This window comes from Equus quagga, chromosome 1 (assembly GCF_021613505.1).
Source record: "Equus quagga isolate Etosha38 chromosome 1, UCLA_HA_Equagga_1.0, whole genome shotgun sequence".
In the NCBI taxonomy this organism is placed as follows: domain Eukaryota; kingdom Metazoa; phylum Chordata; class Mammalia; order Perissodactyla; family Equidae; genus Equus; species Equus quagga.
Window position 1 is genome coordinate 99,623,674 of NC_060267.1, and position 21,968 is coordinate 99,645,641.

General features: G+C 46.9%; 1 protein-coding gene across 2 annotated transcripts in view; it reads left to right on the forward strand.

Annotated features, from left to right (window-relative positions):
- Positions 1-14,044: 14,044 nt before the first annotated feature.
- EEFSEC (eukaryotic elongation factor, selenocysteine-tRNA specific) overlaps positions 14,045-21,968 on the forward strand; it is a 259,452-nt gene continuing 251,528 nt past the window's right edge. For both annotated transcript variants that reach the window (XM_046644462.1, XM_046644467.1), the window contains exon 1: positions 14,045-14,384. In XM_046644462.1, the coding sequence (XP_046500418.1) occupies positions 14,072-14,384 (313 nt within the window). In that variant the 5' untranslated portion in view covers positions 14,045-14,071. The remainder of the gene's footprint in view (positions 14,385-21,968) is intronic.

Genomic DNA, 21,968 nt, shown 5'->3' on the forward strand with positions numbered 1-21,968 from the left:
TACTTGTCAGGAGAACAAACCAAGAGATTAAAGGATTGGGACTTTCGGTCCTATCCCCACCCCACCCCCACCTCCACAGAGAGGAGAGGGGCTGGAGGTTGGATCAGTTGCCAATGGCCAGTGACTTAATCAATCATGCCTGTGCAAGGAAGCCTCCATAAAAACCCAGAAGGATGGGGTTTCAAGAGCTTCCAGGTTGATGAACATGAGGAGATTTGGGAAGAGTGGTACACTCAGATAGAATACAGAAGCTCCAAGCTCTTTCCCCATACCCTGTCCTAGGTATCTCTCCATCTGGCTGTTGGTTCATACCCTTTGTAAGGTTAAGAAACAAAATTCAGCTGAGTAAACTTTAAAGAACGTATTGGCTTCATTCAAAGATTCATGAATCGGGCAGCATCCAGTTAGCAGATAGAAAGGAGCTCCAAAAAGCTGTACAAAATGAAAGACTTTTATAGGCAGAGGGCGTGGGAACAGGAAGTTATTCTAGACAAAAAAAGCAGGTTGGTTATTGCAAAGTTACTTTCCCTTAGGGGATGGCAGGGGTCTATCAGGCAGATTATGTAACTAGTGCTGATCAGGCGGTTCCTGATTGACTGGTTTAAAATTCCACTTCTGGGAGAGCCAGAACTATAATTAAGTATTGGTTTGGTGACTTGGGTCTTAGTATATGCAATTCCATTCTGGGCCTGTTGTCTTGTTTTTAACAGTTTTCCTTAAGTCAATCATCCTTTTTGTTCCTTTTCTGGCATTCTAGTCTTAGGGAAATCATTTGCGTGTTGCTTAGTGGCTGCAAACGTGCAGTTAAGGCTTTCGAGAGAATACATCTCACCAAGGAGACGACTGCAATTATAATAAGCAAGATAATTCCCAATGTCTGGAGTGCACTTTGGAGCCGTGGTCCCCAAGACCCAAACCAATCAGAATCAGATAAAGGAGCCACTTCTCTTTTTCTTTTCTTTTTTTTTTAAGATTGGCCCTGAGTTAGCATCTGTTGCCAATCTTTTTTTAAAATTTTTTCCCCAAAGCCCCCCAGTACATAGTTGTATATTCTAGTTGTAGGTCCTTCTGGTGGTATGTTGGACGCCGCCTCAGCATGGCCTGACTAGTGATGCTAGGTCCGTGCCCAGGATCCGAACTGGTGAAACCCCGGGCCACCAAAGTACAGTGAGCGAACATAAGACTCGGGCACGCGGCTGGCCCCAAGGAGCCACTTCTTTAAGCTAACTGGCTTATTCACTGATCTTATGTTCCCACCTCCTCACCAGCATTTGGAACTATCCACTTTTCTGATTATTGCCAACCTAATTGAGTGCTTGTTATTTCAGCCCTGGGCTGATTTCTGGGGACAGAGGGGACAGAAGTGATTTTGCTGGCACCTTAGAGGTGGTACAAAGACGTAAAATTAAATAACACTGGTCCTCATAGTGAGAATATTATTGCCTTTTTGATCCTTTCAGTAAATCTTAGGGGGTAGAGTGTGACTTTAACCCCTTTCTAACACTTGCTAATCTCCGCTCCTCCCTCTTTTTTTTTTTTCACTGAGGAAGATTTGCCCTGAGTTAACATCTGTTGACAATCTTCCTCTTTTTGTATGTGAGCCGCCACCACAGCATGGCCACTGACAGAAGAGTGGTGTAGGTCCACGCCCAGGAACTGAACCTGGGCTGCCAAAGCAGAGCGTGCCAAACCTAACCACTAGGCCACCAGGGCTGGCCCTAATCTCACTTTTTATAGAGACTCTGAAACTGAGGTTTTTGTGGTTCCTGGCTAATTATGGCAAGTGATAATGTTTTTCTATGTATAGAAAAATACTTTTATTTAAGTCAATTTAAAGAAAAATATTAAGTTGTAGGCGGTGAATAGTGCATAAGTTGTGAAGATGGTTCCTATCACTGGGGTTGGGAAAACCCAACATAAAACAAGGATCAGCTGTCAGGGAACAGAAAGGCCCTGAGCTCCAGGCAGCACGCAAGCCCCTACTCCTGAACAGATGACCTGGATTCCAATCCTGGCTCTTTCTGAGCAACTTACCTCTCCAGGTCCACTTCCTTCTACTATAAAAGAGCAAAAACAACACCCGCTTTTAGGATTATTAAGAGAATTAAATGAGGTCCTTTACAAAGTGCACTAGCACTGGGAGGCGTGCAGAAAATGGTATCAGAGCCTTGGGCTATAAAGACATGGGCTTTTTTCCCCCCTTAATATTTGTATTCTCTGTGTGTGCCCTGGTCTTAGTGGTTACTTTTCATGCATTTAAACTGGAACAGTACCCAATGGCACTCACAGAAACTGCTTTGGAGCCTAGAGGTGGGAAGTCAGACTGGGGACAGGGGTCAAGATAGCAAGGGTGAGGGCTGTGCCTTCTATTGCAATGTCCTCTGCTGGGGAACTGTTTTTCCATTTCAGCAGACAGTCCCGCAGCAATGGGGAGAACTGGTGGCATCTGCAGACTCCCTTCGTCAGCCTGGGAAACAGTCGGAGCCTGCAGCTCCTGAGGGCTCAATCTGGAGCACTGTCCTACTGCTGTCACATGGCAGTGGGGTCAGAGCTCAGGGCAGCCTGGGGGAAAGCAGCGGGTCCGACCAGAGGTCAGGCATTGAGGTTCACATGTGGGTCTTTCAGACCGTGGTCCCCAGGCCTAGAATGTAGGGCAAGCCTGGTAAAGGCCCTCTATACGGCTGATCAGGTGGGAGGGAATTCGGAGCCATTCGTTTATTTGACAAATATGAAAATAGACTCAACACTCCAATTAAAGGTTTGTATTTGTTTCCTATTGCTGCATTAACAAATTGTCACAAACTTAAAACTTAAAACAACACACATTTAGGACCAGCCCCAGTGGCCTAGTGGTTAAGCTTGGTGTGCTGTAGAGGCTTGGTTTCGGTTCCCAGGCACAGATCCACACCACTCGTCTGTCAGTGGCTACACTGGGGCACTGGTTCACATACAAAAAGAGGAAAATTGGCGACAGATGTTAGCTCAGAGTGAAGCTTCCTCAAAAAAAAAAAAAAAAGGGAAGAAAGAAAAAACCTCACACATTTATTATCTTATAGTTCTGGAGGTCAATGTCCAAAATGAGTCTCTCAGGCTAAAATCAAGGTGTCTGCAGGCCTTTGTTCTTTTCTTTTTGCTTTTTCTCCCCAAAGCCCCCCGGGACATAGTTGTATGTTTCTTAGTTGTGGGTCCTTCCAGCTGTGGCATGTGGGATGCCACCTCAGCATGGCCTGACGAGTGGTGCCGTGTCCGCACCCAGGATCCGAACTGTCGAAACCCTGGGCCGCGGAAGCGGAGCGTGCAAACTTAACCACTCAGCGACGGGGCTGGCCCCAGGCCTTTGTTCTTTTCTAGTGGATCCAGGGGAGAATCCACTGTCTTGTCTTTTCCAGCTTCTATAGCTGCCCACATTCCCAGGCTCACGTCCCTCTTCCATCTTCAAAGACAGTAACGGCTGGTAGAGTCTTTCTCGTGATGCCATCTCTCTGGTTCTGACTCTCCTGCCTCCCTCATATAAGGACTCTTGTGATTCCATTGGGCCCACAGGACAATCTCCCCATTTCCAGATCCTTAGTCACACCTGCAAAGTCCCTTTTGCCATGTAGAGAAACACACTCACGGGTTCCAGGACGTGAACATCCTTGGAGGGCCATTATTCTGCCATGGCCAGGCTCCCCTCCTGGGTCCCATCACAACCCAGCCTGCATTCCCCAGGTTTTAGTCCAGCAGGAAAGAGCACACTTTTGTATTGCTTGCCCTGGAAAAAAGTCCAGGATTTGCTCTGGTTGGGTTAACTAGGGTCACATGCTCACTACCAAACCAATTGCCATGGCCAGTGGAATGGACCATGCTGACTGGTTGGACCTGAGTCTCAGGCCCATTCCTGGAGCTAGAGTGGAGTAAACCCTTCCAGCGACCTGGAGGAGAGGAGGCATGATACCTCCAAGGAGAAGTGAGGAGACTTACAGAAGCAAGAGTGGATGCTGACTATTATAGACCATCATAATCTTGTGAAACAAATGGTGAGTCACACAGCCAACATGAGGTAGGGCCATAATTTGAATCCGCGTGGGACCAGCCAGGACATCAGCTTCCTCACCCTGCGGCTAATTTGGCATTAGCAGATCTGTTTAGTGCTGGGAATGCCATGTAGCACAGCTGGCGGCCTGGGTGACAGCTTCTTTCAAGGTTGGTATGGGACATATTGAGAAAGGCACATGGTTAACACAATCACTGGCAAGGTAGATACCCTCAGAGAAAAGGGAAATTTCCATTTCACTTCTAAAAGAATCTTTAAAGCCGAAACTCAAATCAAAGAGCAAAGTATAATAACTTCCTCTGGGCAAATTTATAATTAATCCTGGATTAATTGGCCTTAATGAAGTTGAATTAATTACTAGCTGTTTGTAAAGAACTTTGAACTACCCTAGTACAAAATGGCATTAACGAAACAGAAAGGAACCAGCAGTGCATTAACATTAAGAACAAATCCCAAATAATCGCACTTCTGCAGGCTGTTTCCTGTCTATCATTTCCCAGGGACCGTGGCCAGCCTGTGGAACCGTAGAGGACCCAAGAGTCTGCTGCAGAGGAGGATGTCTCCATGGGCTAGAGGTTTGGGGGGTGAGTCCACTCAAGAAACAGTTATGGAGCATTTGCATGTGCCAGGCCCCAGGCAGTTGAAGATGTGTAAGGGCTCCTCAGCCTCCTGGGACGGGGAGAGCACCGGAGCGCCAGCCGGGTTAAAGCAAACCCGACTCAGTGTGATAGATGCCAGGACAGAGACAGAATGCGCAATAGGAGGGCATGACGTGACCTGTACATTGCTGCTAACAGCACTTCAGTTCCCGCAGGGAGTCCCCCACACTTCCCTCTTGGCTCTTGGCAAGAGCTTAGGACCCACACCTGGCAAGGTAGAGCACTGTATTTCTCTGCTTGGTGCAGGGGCACACAGCTTCATCAGGGACAATGAGGTTTGATGGGGGGATTTTATAGGGTTGCTGAGGTTGTAAGCTTGGAGGCAGCTATCTTGTCATCATGAGGAGAGAGCCTGCCTGGGAGTGGAGGCAAGCCAGAGGAAGAAGGAACTGAGACACAGAGGGAGACAAAGTTGGAACCTTTGCATGATCATCTGAGCTCCTGGATGAGACTACGATGGAAGTCAGCTCTTTCCCTAGACTTTTTTTTTTTTTTTTTTTTTGCAGGGGAAGATTCACCCTAAGCTAACATCTGTTGCCAATCTTCCTCCTTTTTCCTTCCTTTTCCCCCTACCCCAAACCCCAGTAGATAGTTGTGTATAGTTTTAAGTTCTTCTGGTTCTTCTGTGTGAGCCCCTGCCATAGCATGGCTACTGACAGACAAGTGGTGTGGTTCTGTGCCCGGGAACTGAACGCGGGCCATTGAAGCAGAGCATGCCAAACTTTAGCCAGTAGGCCATCAGGACTGGCTCTCCTTAGACTTTTTAGTTAGGTTTATTTATTTAACTTAACAAACACTGATATAGTGCTTACTACACACACCAAGTATTGTTCTAAGTGCTGCACAAATACCAGTTCATTTAATCCTCGCAACCCTGTAAGTTAGGAGCTATAGTGGCCTCCTACTTCACAAATGAAGAAACAGAGGCACAAAGAGGTTTTGTAGGGGCCGGCCCAGTGGCGCAGCAGTTAAGTGCGTATATTCTGCTTCTCGGCGGCCCAGGGTCTGCCGGTTCAGATCCCGGTGTGGACATGGCACAGGTTGGCAAGCCATGCTGCGGTAGGCATCCCACATATAAAGCAGAGGAAGATGGGCATGGATGTTAGCTCAGGACCAGTCTTCCTCAGAAAAAAGAGGAGGATTGGCAGCAGTTAGCTCAGGGCTAATCTTCCTAAAAAAAAAAGAGGTTTTGTAACTTGCCCAAAGTACACAGCTTTCAGATGGTGGAGGCAGGATTTGAGCACACGCAGTCTGAGCCAGTCTGTGCTTTTAACTATACTACAGACCAGTATGATTCCTTTTTTGCTTAAGTCAATTCATGGTAGGTTCCTATCATTTACCATCAGAAGTTGTGACTAGTGCAGGACAAGACATGGAGGAAACTTCCAGAGGGCCTGCCAGGCAGAGGGAGCAGCCGGTGGGCAAGCGTAGGGTCGGGTGGATCAGCGCTGTCCATTTGCAGGATTGCACAGGTTCAGGGCAGTGGAGAGGAGATTGGCGGGGGTGGGTGGAGTGAGGAATCTGTCCACAGGTGACAGTGAGAAAGCTTGGATGACTGCCACTGGAGACTAGAAACTAAAGGATCTTAGTCCCACTGGTGACTTTAGGATATTATTTTTAAATTTAAAAAAAATATTTATTTCTTTCTTGAACAGGTAATAGTTTCATATGATTTGAAATTCAAAAAACACCAACGTGTTTTGAGTAAAATGTCTTCCTCTGTTCCCTCCAGCCAACTGCTTCCCCTCCCTGGAGGCATCATTCGTTGAGTACTACCTGTAGGCACTGTGTGTGCAAGACACTTGGTATACAGCAGTATCCTAAGTGCAAACACCTGGGGAGGAGGAGACAGTAAATAATGAAGGTAATAAGGGAAGAGATGAGAAAGTATAGTAAGGGTTGATATGTGCAAAAGAAAACACTAGAGCAGGTAAGGGAGATGGGGGTATATTTTTAAACAGGCTGTTCAGGGCAGGTCTCATGGAGGAAGTGACAGTTGAACTTGAAGGAGGTAAGAGGTGAGCTGTGTAGGAGTTTGGGAGAAGAATGTTCCAGGCCATGTGGGTTCATGCTTGATGGGTTTAGGTCACAGCAAGGAGGCCAGTGGGGTCGGAGCCAGGAGAAAGTAGGAGATGAGTCCAGAGAGATAACATGCTGGGTGGGGCTGCGGGGTCCTGTCGGCCCCTGTAACCTCTGTGGGGTCTATGACTCTTACTTTGAGTGAGATGGGGAGACAGAAGAGGGTTGTGAGAAGAGTGTAAAAAGCATCGCTCTGGTTTCTATATGGAGAACAGGAAAACAAGAGCAGATGCGATGAGACCTGTTAGAGAAATGAGTGCAGTAAATCAAAGTCACAGTGAGCTCCCACGACACATTCTTAGAAAGGCTCAAACCAAACCAAAACAAAACAACTTGACCATACCAAACACGAGTGAGTATGCCCAGCAACTGAAACTCTCATCCGTCGTGGGGGGCAATATAAAATTATACCTCCACTCTGGAAGACGGTTCAGCCATTTCTTGTAAAGTTAAAGTACACTTATCATATGACCCAGCAATCCCACTCTGAGGTATTGACCCAGGGTAAATGAAAACTCATACTTTAGAGCAGCTTTATTCGTGATAGCCAAAAACTGGAAACAACCCAAATTTCCTTCAGCAAGTGAATGGGCAAACAAATGATGGTCCATCCGTACAGTAGACCACTGCACAGGGACAAAGGGAACATACACTGTGGGTACATGCTGCAACATGGATGAATAGCAAATGCATTATACGATGTGAAAGAAACTGGACTCAAAAGGCTATCTATTGTATGCTTCCGTTTACATCAAGTTCTGGAAAAGGCAAAACTTGTAGGGATAGAGAGCATAGCTCAGTGGCTTCCAGGGTTTAAAGGTATGGGAGGGATTACTCACAAAGGGGTTTCTTAGAGGGTTGTGGAACTGTTTTGCATCTTGATTATGGTAGTGGTTACATGACTCTATGCTCTTGCCAAAGCTCATAGAACCATGTACCAGTAAGAGTGGATTTTACTCTTGTGGTAATCAAGATAAGCAATGATGGCTTGGACCAAGTGCTAACAGTGGAGATGGTGAGAGGTGGCTGAATTCTAAGGGTAAAACCAGTCAGATTTGTTGATGAATTTGATCTGGGGTATGAAAGGAAGACAGGACTTATGGATTGAACCATGATTTGCTGCCCCAGCAACTGGGAGGACCCAGTCTTCATTAACTGCAATGGGAGTTGCTGTTGGAGTTGGGAGAAGGGCGAGATTAGGAATTCCATTCTCGACATTAAATCTAAGATGGCTGTTAGACATCCATGGTATATATGAGCCCACAGATACGAGAGACATCTGAGTAGAGAAATAAATTTGAGAGTTGATGTTTCTTAAAGCCTTGAGACGGGTGAGATGGCCAGGGAGTGAGTGTAGAAAGAGGAAATAAGAGGGCTGAGCCTTGGGGCCTTCCTGGGTCCACTGTTATGCATCTCTTGTGTATCCTTGCAGGGCTATTCTATGCTGTTCAAGCAAATATATAGAGGGACTGCCTTTTTCATAAATGTAAACATGCTACACATAACAAGTGTGTAATTCACTTTTTTTCAGTTACCAATGTATCTTAGAGATTGTTCCCAAGTAGTATACAAACAGCTTCTTTGTTATTTTTAGGAGCTGCATAATATTCCACAGTATAGACATACCATAATCTTTCTCTCTATATTTAAAATTTTTTATTATGGAAAATTTCAAACATATAGAAAAAGTAGGCAGAATAATATTATGAACCCCTCAGACGAATCACCCAACTTCAACAATGATCAACTTGTGGCCAATTTTGTTCATCTAGACCAATAACACATTCTCTTTCTTTCAAATTATTGTTCTTGGTAACTTGTTATTTTGACATAATTTCAAACTTACCATAATGTCTCTTATAAAGGACACTTAAGTTGTTTACAATATTTTGCTACTATAAGCAATACAGTAAAGAAATACTAGTAAAACAATACAGTAAAAAAAATTCCATGTAAAGATAACCTACATTTTTACAAAGACTGCATTCCCTAGGGCCCCAGAGGACAAGGGGCTGGTGGCTGCAATGCTCTCACAGCAACTCTCTTGAGGAATGGGCCTCGAACGTCGAACACAAGTCTTAGCATTACTGAGACACTTTCTTCTGGGACACTCTCCTGGCCTTGGTCTCTGCATTTCTGACACCAGTTCCAGTGAGTGGGTTTTCCCACACCGCCAAGCAATTCTCTGACACTAGCTGGGTGTTGTTAAAAGATAAAGTGAGGCAGGGGGCCAGCCCGGTGGTGCAGTGGTTAAGTTCGCACGTTTTGCTTCAGCGGCCCGGGGTTCGCCGGTTCGGATCCCAGGTGCAGACATGGTACTGCATGGCAAGCCATGCTGTGGCAGGCATCGCACATATAAAGTGGAGGAGGAAGATGGGCACGGATGCTGGCTCAGAGCCAGTCTCCCTCAGCAAAAAGAGGAGGATTGGCGGCAGATGTTAGCTTAGGGCTAATCTTCCTCAAAAATAAATAAATAAATAAAAAATAAAAATAAAATGAGGCATATGAAAAATTTTAAGAGTTTATTTGAGCAAAAATTGATTTGAATCGGGCAGTATCCAATCTAGCAGATAGAAAGGAGCTCTGAGGAGCTCTACAAAATCAAAGACTTTTCTAGGCAGATGAGGCAGGACAAGGAAGTTATACTAGGCAAAAAAGTAGGTTGGTTATTGCAAAGTTACTTTCCTTTAGGGGATGGCACGGGTCTATCAGGCAGATTACTTGCCTAGTGCTGATTGACTGGCTTAAGATTCCATTTCTAGGAGAGCCAGAAACTGTAATCAGGTTAAGTCTCAGTTTGGTGACATGGGGTTTAGCATAAGTGACTTCATATGAGGCCTGTTGTCTAGTTTTTAACAGTGTCTTAGAATTTAACTCAATTATGACACTATTCACCTGCAGATAGCTTCAGATCCCATAGGTTAAGGGCTCAGTCCTATGAGACCACCTCCCCCCAACAACTTCGGATTCCAATCGCAAGTCCAGGGTGTCATCTGTGCTTCTGACCAACCAGCTATAAATCAGAGGTTCCCATGACCTCCTTCTTGAGTCTGATTAATTTGCTAGAACAGCTCACAGAACCCAGAGAAATATTTTTCTTACTAAATGATAAGTTTATTATAAAAGGATCTAACTCAGGAACACCAGATAGAAGAAAGGCATAGGGCAAGGTATGGGGAAGGGACATAGGGCTTCCATGCCGTTTCCAGGCGCACCACTTTTCCAGCACCTCCAGGTTTTCACCAACCTGGAAGCTCTACAGAGCCTGTCATTTTGGGGTTTTGTGGAGGCTTCATTACATAGGCATGATTGACTAAGTCCCTGACCATTGGCGAGTGACCCAACCTCCAGCCCCTGTTCTCTCCCTGGAGGTGGGGGAATGAGACCGAAAGTTCTTACCCTCTTATCACAAAGTTCGTTCTCCTGGCAACAAGCCCCATCCTTAGGTGCATTCCAATAGTCATCTTATTAACATAACAAAAGATACCCTTTTCACTCTTCACTTAGGAAATTCCAAGGGTTTTAGGAGCTCTGTGCCAGAATTTCGGGACAAAGACCAAATATATATTTCTTAATATAAATCACAATATCGTAGCCTCTGACCAGCCCTCCACAGCTTCTTCCTTTGTTTTAGAAGGCCACATTTTCAGGCTCAAACCATACTTGGAAAGACATTTTCAGAGTAAGTTTAGCATGCATCTTCTCCTCCTGGCCTCACCATGTGCCACATGGCCAGCTTGTTGCTGCCTGGGAACCTGCCCTTCCCTCTACCTTGCATGTTCTTTCCTGAGTTTCCCTGAGTTCTGTGCAAGGCTGGCCCTTCTCGTTGTGTCTTTGTCAGCTCAAATGCCTCTTCCTTAATGAGCGCCCTCGTCCCCCCACCAGTCACTCTCACATTGCCTTGCTTTATTTCTTCTAAAGCGCTGCATCATTATTTGTCATATTTATTGTCGTATCCCCAGCAAGAAGGGTTCCTGGCACAGAGCGGTTGCTCAATCATTACTGGTTGGCAGACTGAGTAAATGAAGGAATGCATGTCCAGGCTGGAAACTTGGGGGCTCATCCCAGGCTCCTCCTCCCTGATTGCACATCAATTAGTTACGAAGTCCTGTCAATGGGGAATCTTTATGAGTCCCCAACCCCTTGCCTGAAGCACGGGGGGCCAGATGTGTCTCAGAATTCAGAATTTTTCAGATTTTTGAGAGGTAATACAGAAGACAAACTACAAAGCGCATGATCCCCTCAGTGGCGTATGGGCAGCACCTTGTAATCACATTAATATTTCTGTGGTGAAATATGTGAAACTCCTCCTACCAAGCCCCTTAGCTCTATAAAACCCCTTGCTTTCTTCTCTTGTTAAGGCGGCTTTGAGAGAACCCATCCACTCACCTTCTTGTTTTGACCAATTTGATAAGAACTTTCTCCATCTCCAAGCACCAATGGCTCAGTGATTGGTTTACTGCACATGGGGCACACGAATTTGAGATTAAGAGTTTCGGTATCAGGCTCACTCAGGGGCTCACACCCCCAGCCTGCTAGTAGGGTAGGCCCAGTCTTGGAGCCAGCTCTAGAGGGGCAGTGAAGTTGTAGACAGGGAGACCTGGGTTAAAATCCCAGCCCTACCGCTGGTAAGCTCCCACATATAAGTCAGGCCAGGTTAACTGCTACAACCTACAGCCCCAAGTCTCAGTAGCTTAACACAGCAAATGCTTATTTCTACCCCCATCATAGACCTACACCTGGGGGAGTTTCTACTTCATTCAACCTCATGGGGACCCAGACTCCCTCTGTCTTGAGACTTTGCCCTCCTCTGGCCTTTGGAGTCCTTTCCATTGAGCCAGCAAATGGGAAAGAGTGTGGAGTATTGTCCAAGGTAGGCTTGGAGATGGCCAACGTTATTTCTGCCCATGTTCATGGGCCAGAATTCAGCCACATGACCTTTGCTAACTGCAAGGGAGTCTGGGAAATGTAGTCTAGCTGCTTTCTCAGGTGGAAAGGGAAAACGGCTGGGTGAACAGTAGCCAGATCCTGCCCTTCCCTTGCTTAGAACCAGCCTGTAGGTTGCTTCCTCTGAGACATCTTCCTGGTCACCTCCTCACCCCCCCCAGTCTGGGTCAGGCCCTCCCTGTGGGCTCCCTTTACCATCCTCTTCTTTCCCCATCATTACATTTACACTATGTTGAATGTTCCTGTTTTCTTATTTGTTTCCTTTTCTAGACAAGGAGAGCAGAAACTCTCCCTGGACTTTTTGAAGTTGGAGTCCTAATTTCTAGTGCAGTGCCTGGTATAAAGCCAGTCGATTATATATATTAATTTAATGAGGTCGTCTGGGACAGTTTCCTCTTCTCTGAGATGGGAATATCAGCCAGATAGGACTGTGGTAGTTTGGGCATTGTGTGTGCAAGCAACTAGCCACGCCTCTTCCGTCGCTCAGTGCCTGACAAACACAAGTGTTGCGTCTGGCCCTTCTCCAAACCACTGCTCTAAGTATCCATCCTGTGTGGGGTAAGTCTCTTCTCAAGTGGCAGCTGCTGGCTTGGAGCTATCCCTGCACGTGCCCAGCTCCTCCCTGGGCTGTGGGATGGACTGGACAGTGCCTGCTTATCTCCGGGACCCTGTTCCTGTCACTGACTAGTTCCCACAAGGAACTCAAGGGTGGGTTTGGATATTTTAACTGTTTTTCCAAATTATTCTTTTTCCTTATGTTAAGGAGATAGAATCACCAACCTCCCTGAACTGGACCAGGCCTCACCACAAGAGCTACGCCTATGACCTTCACCTTATTTCTAAGGCTAAGATCTCTCCAGGAGGAGTTTAGGCCTTATTACCATAATCTGCAGTGTATATGGAAGCGTGTTTCCAACCGAGCCTGTGCAAGGGGATACCCACCTCTCCCTTTTGAATATTCATTCTCCATCTGAAATAAATGTCCCTGCTTCCCTTTGTTTGAGGATGCCACTGTGGAAATGACTCCTCATGGCCTCCTATTTGCCGCAAATACACTTTACTTTGTGAGATGACTGATTCTGGTGGAGGATCTGATGTAACTCGCCAGGAGGGAACCCACTTCGGTTTTGGTAGCATTCCTAGTGCAAGGCCTGGACCACAGGAGACACCAGGGAGCACTCATCGCAAGTGTGAATATATCAGAACATGGTCCGGCTCACCATGGAGGACAAAGTGGCTGCCAGGCAGAATAGAGCGAATTTTGTGCTTGGCTACCATAGTGCTTAAATTAAAAGCTACATTATAGCTGCTGACATGTACAAGTCAGATTTCATATAGAAACAACTCTGTACTCTTGACAAACGGAAGATGGGGCAATGTTGGGCTGGCACTCCTGCCTGGTATCAGCTGGCTGAAGCTGAGCAGGGGCTCCCCTCTTTGCATAGGATGCGGGCTCTGGACTTCTCCAGTCTCCACTACACTCTGGAATCCTAAACCTCATTAACTTCTCTCCTGTGAGTTAACTGCCTGGTCAGTGAAAACCCTTAAGTGTGTGACCCCTGGTTGCTGACTGTTGTTAACAACCTTTTTAGTGGTTCTAGACACTGAGAATCAGTGAGAGTTAGGGACTCTCTTCAGCAGAAGCACGTACACACAACGTTTTACTCACAATGTGTACCCCTGCAGCCCCTCCTAAGGCCAGGCCACAGAGTCCCGGGGGGAGAATTTCTGAGACAGAGAGAACGCCTTTCTTTCTCGTCTTCTAACAGTCTTGCCCAGTTTTCCCATGGCTAGCTCCTTCCCCACGCTGGCTCCTGAACTTCCTGAACAACTCCGAGAGGTCTTCCTGACCATCCACTCTAAGGCTGCTGTCCTCCCTTCCCTGGCGCTCTAGTTCTTTCAGTCTCTGCTTTCATTCTCACTTCCTGAAGTGGTCTGGTCCAGTCATTAGGTCGCCGTTTACTGTGGACCGCCCTCCCCAATGCAGCACAGCCGAGAGCACTGCACCCCAGCGCCAAACAGGTAGGGGCCCAGGAGGCGCTTCATACGAACTTGCCGAAAGGAATGAAGGGATGGATCCCCCCAATCTCGGCCTCCTAGAGGCTTCAGGTGCAAGGAGCCTGGTGAGAGAGCAGTCCTAAGGTCAGCGACCCCGGCCACGTCCTGTCCCTGGGGCACCCTCCGCCGCGCGGTGCCGGGCCGCGCCCGCAGGCGCCAGGAGGGCGGAAGCTTCGGGGCCGGAACGCGCGTGCCCGGCGCGCGGATTGCGGGGGGGCAGCTTAACAGGCCGGACCGCAGCGGCGACCGCGGGCGGGGCGGGGCGGCCGCGCGGTGTCGGGGTGGCTGCGGCATGGCCGGGCGGCGGGTGAATGTGAACGTGGGCGTGCTGGGCCACATCGACAGCGGCAAGACGGCGCTGGCGCGGGCGCTCAGCACCACGGCCTCCACCGCCGCCTTCGACAAACAGCCGCAGAGCCGCGAGCGCGGCATCACCCTCGACCTGGGCTTCTCCTGCTTCTCCGTGCCGCTGCCCGCGCGCCTGCGCTCGGCGCTGCCCGCGCCCCCGGCGGCCGAGGCTGATGCCGAGCCGGGCGAGCCGCGCCTGCAGGTCACGCTGGTCGACTGCCCCGGGCACGCTTCCCTCATCCGGACCATCATTGGCGGTGAGCGCGGGCGGGAAGCCGGGCGCGGGGCGCTGGCGGAGCGGCCGCCGGGGAGGGGAGGCGCTGGGACTCGAACTCACGGCCGGCTGGCTTGCAGGCTTTTCGCACCCAGCACAACCGAGCAGGAAGGTGCTGTCCTTAAAAGAAAAGGTTTCTTTTCCCTTTTACAAGATGTGTTTGTAATACAGGAACAAGTTAGAAAAGTCAAAGACTACAAAAAGGGTATACATAAAGAGTGTCAAAAAAAGAAGTCTCCCCCCACTTGTCCTTTGGTCTTCTGGGTCCCATTCCCAGAGTCAGCCGCTGTTCCCCGTTTCTTGTATATCATTTCAGAAAAATTCCATGTGAAGACAAGAATATCTGTGTGTATGTAAACCCCCTTCCTCCTCTTCTTGTTTTTTTTTTTTTTTACGAAATGGTAACACTATATACACTGTTTTGCTCAACATTAAGGGCTCTGTATCTGTACATAGAAAGCTACATCATTCTTTTTAAAGGTCACTGAATTCCGCTGTATGCCTATACCAACATGTTCTTGCCTAATCTCTTTTTTTTTTATTGAGTTATTGATAGGTTACAATCTTGTGAAATTTCAATGGTACATTAATGTTTGTCAGTCATGTTGTAGGTGCACCACTTCACCCTTTGTGCCCACCCCCCACCCCACCTTTCCCCTGGTATCCACTAAACTGTTCTTGGTCCATAGTTTTAAATTCCTCATATGAGTGGAGTCATACACAGATTATCTTTCTCTCGCTGGCTTATTTCACTTAACATAATTCTCTCAAGGTCCATCCATGTTATTGCAAATGGAATGATTTTGTTCTGTTTTGCAGCTGAGTAGTATTCCATTGTATATATGTACCACATCTTCTTTATACATTCGTCTGTTGCTGGACACTTAGGTTGCTTCCACGTCTTGGCTATTGTAAACAGTGCTGCAATAAACATTGGGGTGCACAGGACTTTTGGGATTGCTGACTTCAGGCTCTTTGGATAAATACCCAGTAGTGGGATGGCTGGATCGTATGGTAGTTCTATTTTTAGTTTTTTGAGGAATCTCCATACTGTTTTCCATAGTGGCTGCACCAGTTTGCATTCCCACCAGCAGTGTATGAGGGTTCCTTTTTCTCCGCAACCTCGCCAACATTTGTTGCTATTAGTTTTAGATATTTTTGTCATTCTAACGGGTGTAAGGTGATATCTTAGTGTAATTTTGATTTTCTTGCCTAATCTCTTAATGATGAACATTTATATCGTTTCCAGTGTTTGCTAACGATGTTTCAATGAATTTAGAACAGAAGTCTTTGGTGGGTGTGCTAGTATATCTATAGGATAAGCTCCCGAACTGGCTGGGGCAAAGGGCATGTGTGTTTTCAGTCATGATGAGTACTGCCAAAATGTTCTGAGATGTTGTACCATTTAATTAATTTTTAATTATATAAGTAATACACGAATACATTCTACTTGTGAAGAAATAAAACATTACAAATCAGGCAAAAGTCCCCTAACTACCCCGCCTCTCTCCAGAGGAAGCCACTTTTAAACTTCATGAATTACTTTTCCAGACTCATTTAACTATTCTTAAAATCTATGGACAGGGCTTTAAAACTTGTTTTGTTTTTAGAGAAAAAAGATCCAACAATCCAGGCACGTGGCAGAAAACAGTGTATAGCTAAAGGAAGTCTCCCCCTCGCTCCCCACTCAGGTACCTGGTTCCCTTCCCTGTTCTGCATTTCCTTGTGTTTCCTTTCACCATATTCTCTACACCTACAAGCACATGTGGGAGTCTGCATTGGGCAGATGATTTTATTGGTGGGTCCCAGCTGTAGGGATGAGTGTGTTAAGTCCTTTTATCTCTGTTGTCTCCCACCTGTCCCATGCTGAGGTCATTTCCCCAGTTTACAGTAGAGGAAATGGAGGCTCAAAGAGGAGAAGGGACCTGCCCAAGGTCACACTGCCTGAAGTCTCCTACTCAAGCCATCAGATGAATATCAAGGGGCACTCGATCCTCTCTACTCTTTTCCCCTCCCCTTATAACTGAATTGTTTGGTCTCATCCAAATACATTTGAAGACGTGTACTCTGAGCCAGTCTAGATTGGAGGTGGAAGAGACAGGTTAAAAAAAAACGAGAAGGGAAATTCTTAGAGTTTTCTAGTAAATTGTGTAGGCGAGTGGTAAAGGACATACTTTTGCAGTCAGAACTCGGCTTGAGCCTGGCTTTCTCCCTTCCTAACTGTGTGACCTTTGAATCTAAATCTGTACCTTCCACACACTGGCAGGTCTTAGTAACCACACAGCTCTTTATTGGCTTGGCTTTTCTTGGGCGTTCGCTGCTTCCTGGGCAAACCCTGTGAGGAGTGTGGTGGTTATCATTGAACAGTTGAGGAAATTGTGACTTAGGGAGGCTGGTCGTGAGTGGCACAGCCCAGGTCTGCTTGACTCTGGAGCTAGAGCTCTTTCCCATGCTTCCCCAGGTCACTTAATACCATCCCCACTCCCTTCTAACATAGACATTCAGAGAGAAGCTCTTCATAGGACAGAAAAGGACTCAGAGGCCAGCATGACCCTCTCAAACCAAATTACTATGCCCCCAACAATTTGGCAAGTCCTTGGTTAGACTATAAAATCATATAAGAAAAGAAGAGGAATTTTTCTTTTTTCCCTTTTTTGAGGAAGATTAGCCCTGAGCTGACATCTGCTGCCAATCCTCCTCTTTTTGCTGAGGAAGACTGGTCCTGAGCTAACATCCATGCCCATCTTCCTCTACTTTATATGTGGGACGCCTACCACAGCATGGCTTGCCAAGTGGTGCCATGTCCGCACCTGGGATCCGAACAGGCGAACCCCAGGCTGCTGAAGCAGAATGTACGTACTTAACCGCTGCACCACTGGGCTGGCCCTGAATTTTTCTCTTGTGTGTACAGTGTGGCTCTTACTTTTCTCTCACCTCCTGAGTGAGTAGACTTTCCTTCTTTTCTTAACAGGCATTAAAATGTGACCTGAGCACATTGGAATGGTGAGACCAAGGCTGCTACTATGCTTCCTTAAATAGATCAGATTCCCACCCTCCTTTTCGGGGTAATGAGAGGAAAAGTATATATTTTTTCTTTTGAGGGCAACGGTGCTCACATATGAGTACTTGCTCTGGCCCAGGCCTATTGCTAAGACCTTGCATCTATGCAACAACCCCAAGTAGTGGGAGTGTGGTGGGAGTACTAGCCCTATTTTTCAGATGAGGAGACTGACGCTTGGAAAGTAAAAATCCCTGGGCTGGTGTTGGAACCTAACTGCTACCCCTTACCTGGTTCTGGTTAATACCTTTAGTTATCCTCATGAGCCATAAACCCACAGACATCTTTGCCTTCTTGAAATGTCTCCAGAAGCCAAATCCTGGCTTATGGCAGAGGGACCTCCTGCAATTCTGGACCTTGTTCTTCCTCTGCTGACCACTTGTCTCCTCCCTATAATTGATTGCCCACACAGTAGGCAGTGTACTCCTTTTACAGACGTTCATCAGATCCTCTCATCCCTCAGCTTCAGAACTTTCCAGTGGCTTCTCAGTGTGCTTAAAGTAAAATTCAGGCTCCTCTTTATGGCCTACAGGACCCATGGTCTGGCCTGAGCTTTCTTCTGAGCCTCTGCTCTTGCTCCTGACCTTCAGTCACATTGGTCTCATTTCCGCTTACCGAATGGGTCAGTCTTTGCACTGCTATTCCCGCTGTTTGGTATATCTGGCTTCTCATCATTTAAATCTGAGCTCGAATGTCACCTCAGAGAGGCCTCCTCTGACCTCCCTATCTAAAATGTCCCCGCCTTTCTCTCCCCCTCATGCTATCTCATGTCCCTATTTTATTTCCTTGTAGCCCTTTTCACTATCTGGTACACTCTTTATGTGTGTACTTGTTGATTGTCTCTGTCCCCCATGAGAGCAGAGCAGGAACCGCCTCTGTCGTATTCACCAGCCCATTCTCAGTGCTTGTGGCGTGTGGTAGGCATTTGGTAAGTTCCAGATGAATGAAGCTGTGTGCCAGCTCCTGGGCCAGCCAGTTATAGTGAGCAGAGAACCTTCTTTTTGGATTAGTGTACAGAAAGCGATCAGCATGAGGCCTGGCCTGCAGTAGGTATATATTGAATGTCCTCCCTCTAGGAGCTGACAGCAGAGCTGGAGAGAGGGCACTGTCCCATGTACAGCGGGACCTATTAGAGCTCTTTGCACATAGGACAAAAGCAGGAATAACTCACTTTGCTGGGGGGTGGGATATAGAGCATGATGGGGAAAGAAGGGCTTTCCTTGTGGAGGAAATGCCTGGACAAGGCTCTGAGGCTTAGACCTGCCATCTTGTCTGATTAGGGAATCAGAGATAATTGCCAGGATTTAGTCATGGCAGGAAATCAGCATGGTGTGGGGGGAGGTGTGCTGAAGATGAAGGTAGAAGGGTTGGTGGGCCAGATCCTATAGGGTGGTAAGTGTGGGGCTTAGATTAGGCCCTCTGTAGATTCTCCTAAGGGCTTTGGAAGGTTTTTAAAGCAGGTTTGTGACATGATCAAGCCTGTGTTTTAGGAAGAAGCAAGATTGCTGGACAGAGACTCTTACTGGCAGCAGGCAATGCACCTGTACCTAGGATTGCTGAAAGACTGGGCTCTTGTTAGAGTCCCCGGCTAACTCTGCATGATTTAGACCCCTTGCTACGTATATTGTCCCCAGTAGAGGGAAATTAGAATGACTGTCTGAGTTCCATGATGATATCTCTGAAGTTTAATAGATCTTAAATTAAAGCTGGGTCTCTAATTCCATTGCTTCCCCCGAAGTACTTTCACATGCAGAAAGAATCCTTACTTAACTTAGACAAAATTGGGTTTCATCTCCTTGATCCCTGTGGTCATAGATAAAACTTCCAAGTGGCGCCGGGGGTTCACAGTGACAATAGTACTTAGCATTTATTTAATGCTATCCTAGGCTGTTTTTGTTTGTTTGTTTAACCCTCACAGTAATCTTGTGAGGTACGAGGTGATATTCCCATTTTACAGATGAAAAAGCAGAGGTTCAGAGAGGTCAGGGAACACAGTTTGTAGGTGTCAGAGCTTGGCTGGAACGCATGTTGATCTGATCACACCGCGCATCCTCTGGCCTTCTCAATGTGAATGAAAAACTATACCCGTCTATTCCAGCCCCTGCAGGAGTGTTTCAGGGCGGTATTTTTCTCTAGTCCATTTTAGAGTATAAATCTCTCAGGGTTAGAACTTCAAAAAGATTCAGTAATGTATGTTTTAAAGACTCGGGTGGGGCTGAGGGACTTGGACCCATCCTCAATCTAACTCGGGCAGGAAGGAGGAGAGCTGACAAATGCTGGTATCTTGGCTTGGCAATTTATAGTCCTCTGGCGGCTGCTAGGATTAACAGTGTATTGTCTCCTAGTCTTTTGTTCCGGTTGTTAATGAACAGCAGCTCTTCTGCCAAGACTTGTTGCCCTGATCTCTTGCCTCCTGTGCCCACCGTTTAAGTGATGCTTCTTCCGTGGCTTGGACCCTCTCTGGGACCTCCCTGACCGGAGCTGACGGGAGCTGCCAAAGCCCTGTAAGTGTGATTCAGGGTTACTCCCTTTGGAGGGAAGACAAGCAGCAGCCCTGGGGATTTCTGTCTCTGCAACCAGGGAGAGAGCATTCTTTGTAAAATTTAAGCTACTTTTGTTGTTGTTAGTGCCATCCGGTGGATTCCAACTCCTAGTGACCCTGTGGACAGCAGAGTGGAACCTGCCTGGTCTTTTTGTGCCATCCTCTCAACTTCTGGTGCTGTGTCAGACAATGCTCCACTGCTATTCACAGGGTTTCCATGGCCAGTTTTCTCGGAAGTGAGTGGCCAGGTCCTTCTTCCTAGTCTGTCTCAGTCTGGAAGTTCTGCTGAAACCTGGCCACCCTGGGTGACCCTGCTGGTATTTGAAATACTGGTGGCAGAGCTTTCAACATCACAGCAACACGCAGCTGCCACAGTATGACAACCTGAACTGGCAAACGAGCCTGGGCCGCCTCGAATCTTAACCACTAGAGCACCAGGGCTGGCTTAAGCTACTTTGCCTTCTCTGTTTTTCCAGCTTTCTGTGCTCTTCGTCCCCATGTGGAAAAAGCGCTTGTCTCCTTGGCCTGTGTTATCGAGGAGTGCACCCTGCAGTCTTTCTGAGATGTTCTCTTTGGACCCATGTAACAGGGCGTTCGTGTGTGTGAGCGAATGTGTGTTTTCTACAGATTTTTTACATTACCCTTTGGGCATCTGCACATAATGCCCAGAAACCAGTGTGGTACAAGCAAAGAAAACAAACTGGGGGCCTGGCCATGCAAGGAAATTGGGCATTATTCTAATGCAAAACCAATCAACCAAAGAAAAAAAACACTTTTGGTTTTCTTTGCCCCTAATATTCTTATGAATCTGTGTGGAAATACATTACATTACAGTATTCATATATGTGTGCGTCCTAAAATTTTGAGGCATATTTAAAGGAGTTGATGTAAGTGGAAATGCTTAACCTTAACTTCTTTAGCTCCCAGAGTCTGTCAGGCCTTAGTTCCCTGTACCTTCGTGCTCACCCAGAGAGAGCTGCCTTTTATTTCCTCTCCTTTGTAAAAAGGTGTGCACCATCACTGAAGACTCTCCTCTCCATGCCACTTCTGCCACGCCCTCTGTCATCAAGTGAAGCTGGGGCCAATACTGATGTCTCTTGTGTTAACTTGCTTAAAGCCTCTTTATTTCCAGTAGGCCGTTGGCCTTTCTCAGTGCCAAGTGTGCTTCTATTGAAACACACCTTTTTCTGCTGTGCCTGCTTCCTTGTCACTCAGTGACCCACCTGATCTCCTTCCAAGGTGGAGTGCCTTTAGCTGTCTCTCGGACGCTCTCCGGTTGACGCTTGTGTGCAGCGCTCTCTCCTGGCGCTGGGCAGCAGGTGACTTTGCTTTGGTTCGGGTGACAGTGCGAGCAGCACAGCCTCAGAGACGCAGCCTCGAGTTCAAGTTAATGCGGAATGCTTGAGCAGGAACCAACGGGAAAGAAAATGGAAGCAGCTAGTCATATTTCATTCTGTTGGGGTACATTTTTCTTCTCATAGGGCTTGCCCTTGAGAACAAAACATATCAAATGTTAAATCAAAGAATATTTTTGTAGTCATGCTAGGAATAGAAAATAATGCAAAGACTTTGCCTTCTTGAGGCAAATACTTTGCTGGAAGGTTATAATCAAAGTCAGAAGGAAATCATAGCCACAGCTTTTGGTAAAGCTGTAATCATTTAAGATTAATTGCTTTTAAATTTTTCAGTTAGCATCTCTTTTGTTTTCTGTCAACATGTCTCTTGGGTTTTTCTTCAAAATTACCCCATCCAGCTTGGAATAAGATTTGGGCAGGCGTTGTAAATTAAGCCCTGAGACATATTCCCTGCTGTCATTCTTTTCTTGGCCAGAGCCTTGAACAGGCTGGGGATGAGGCACCCTTGTCTTGGAGCTCAAGTCTCTTCCCTTTGACCAGAAGGCCTTCGGGACTGCTGAAGATGACAGTATCTGTAGCCCTGGTGCTCTGGGTAATCCGGAGGCTCCAGTC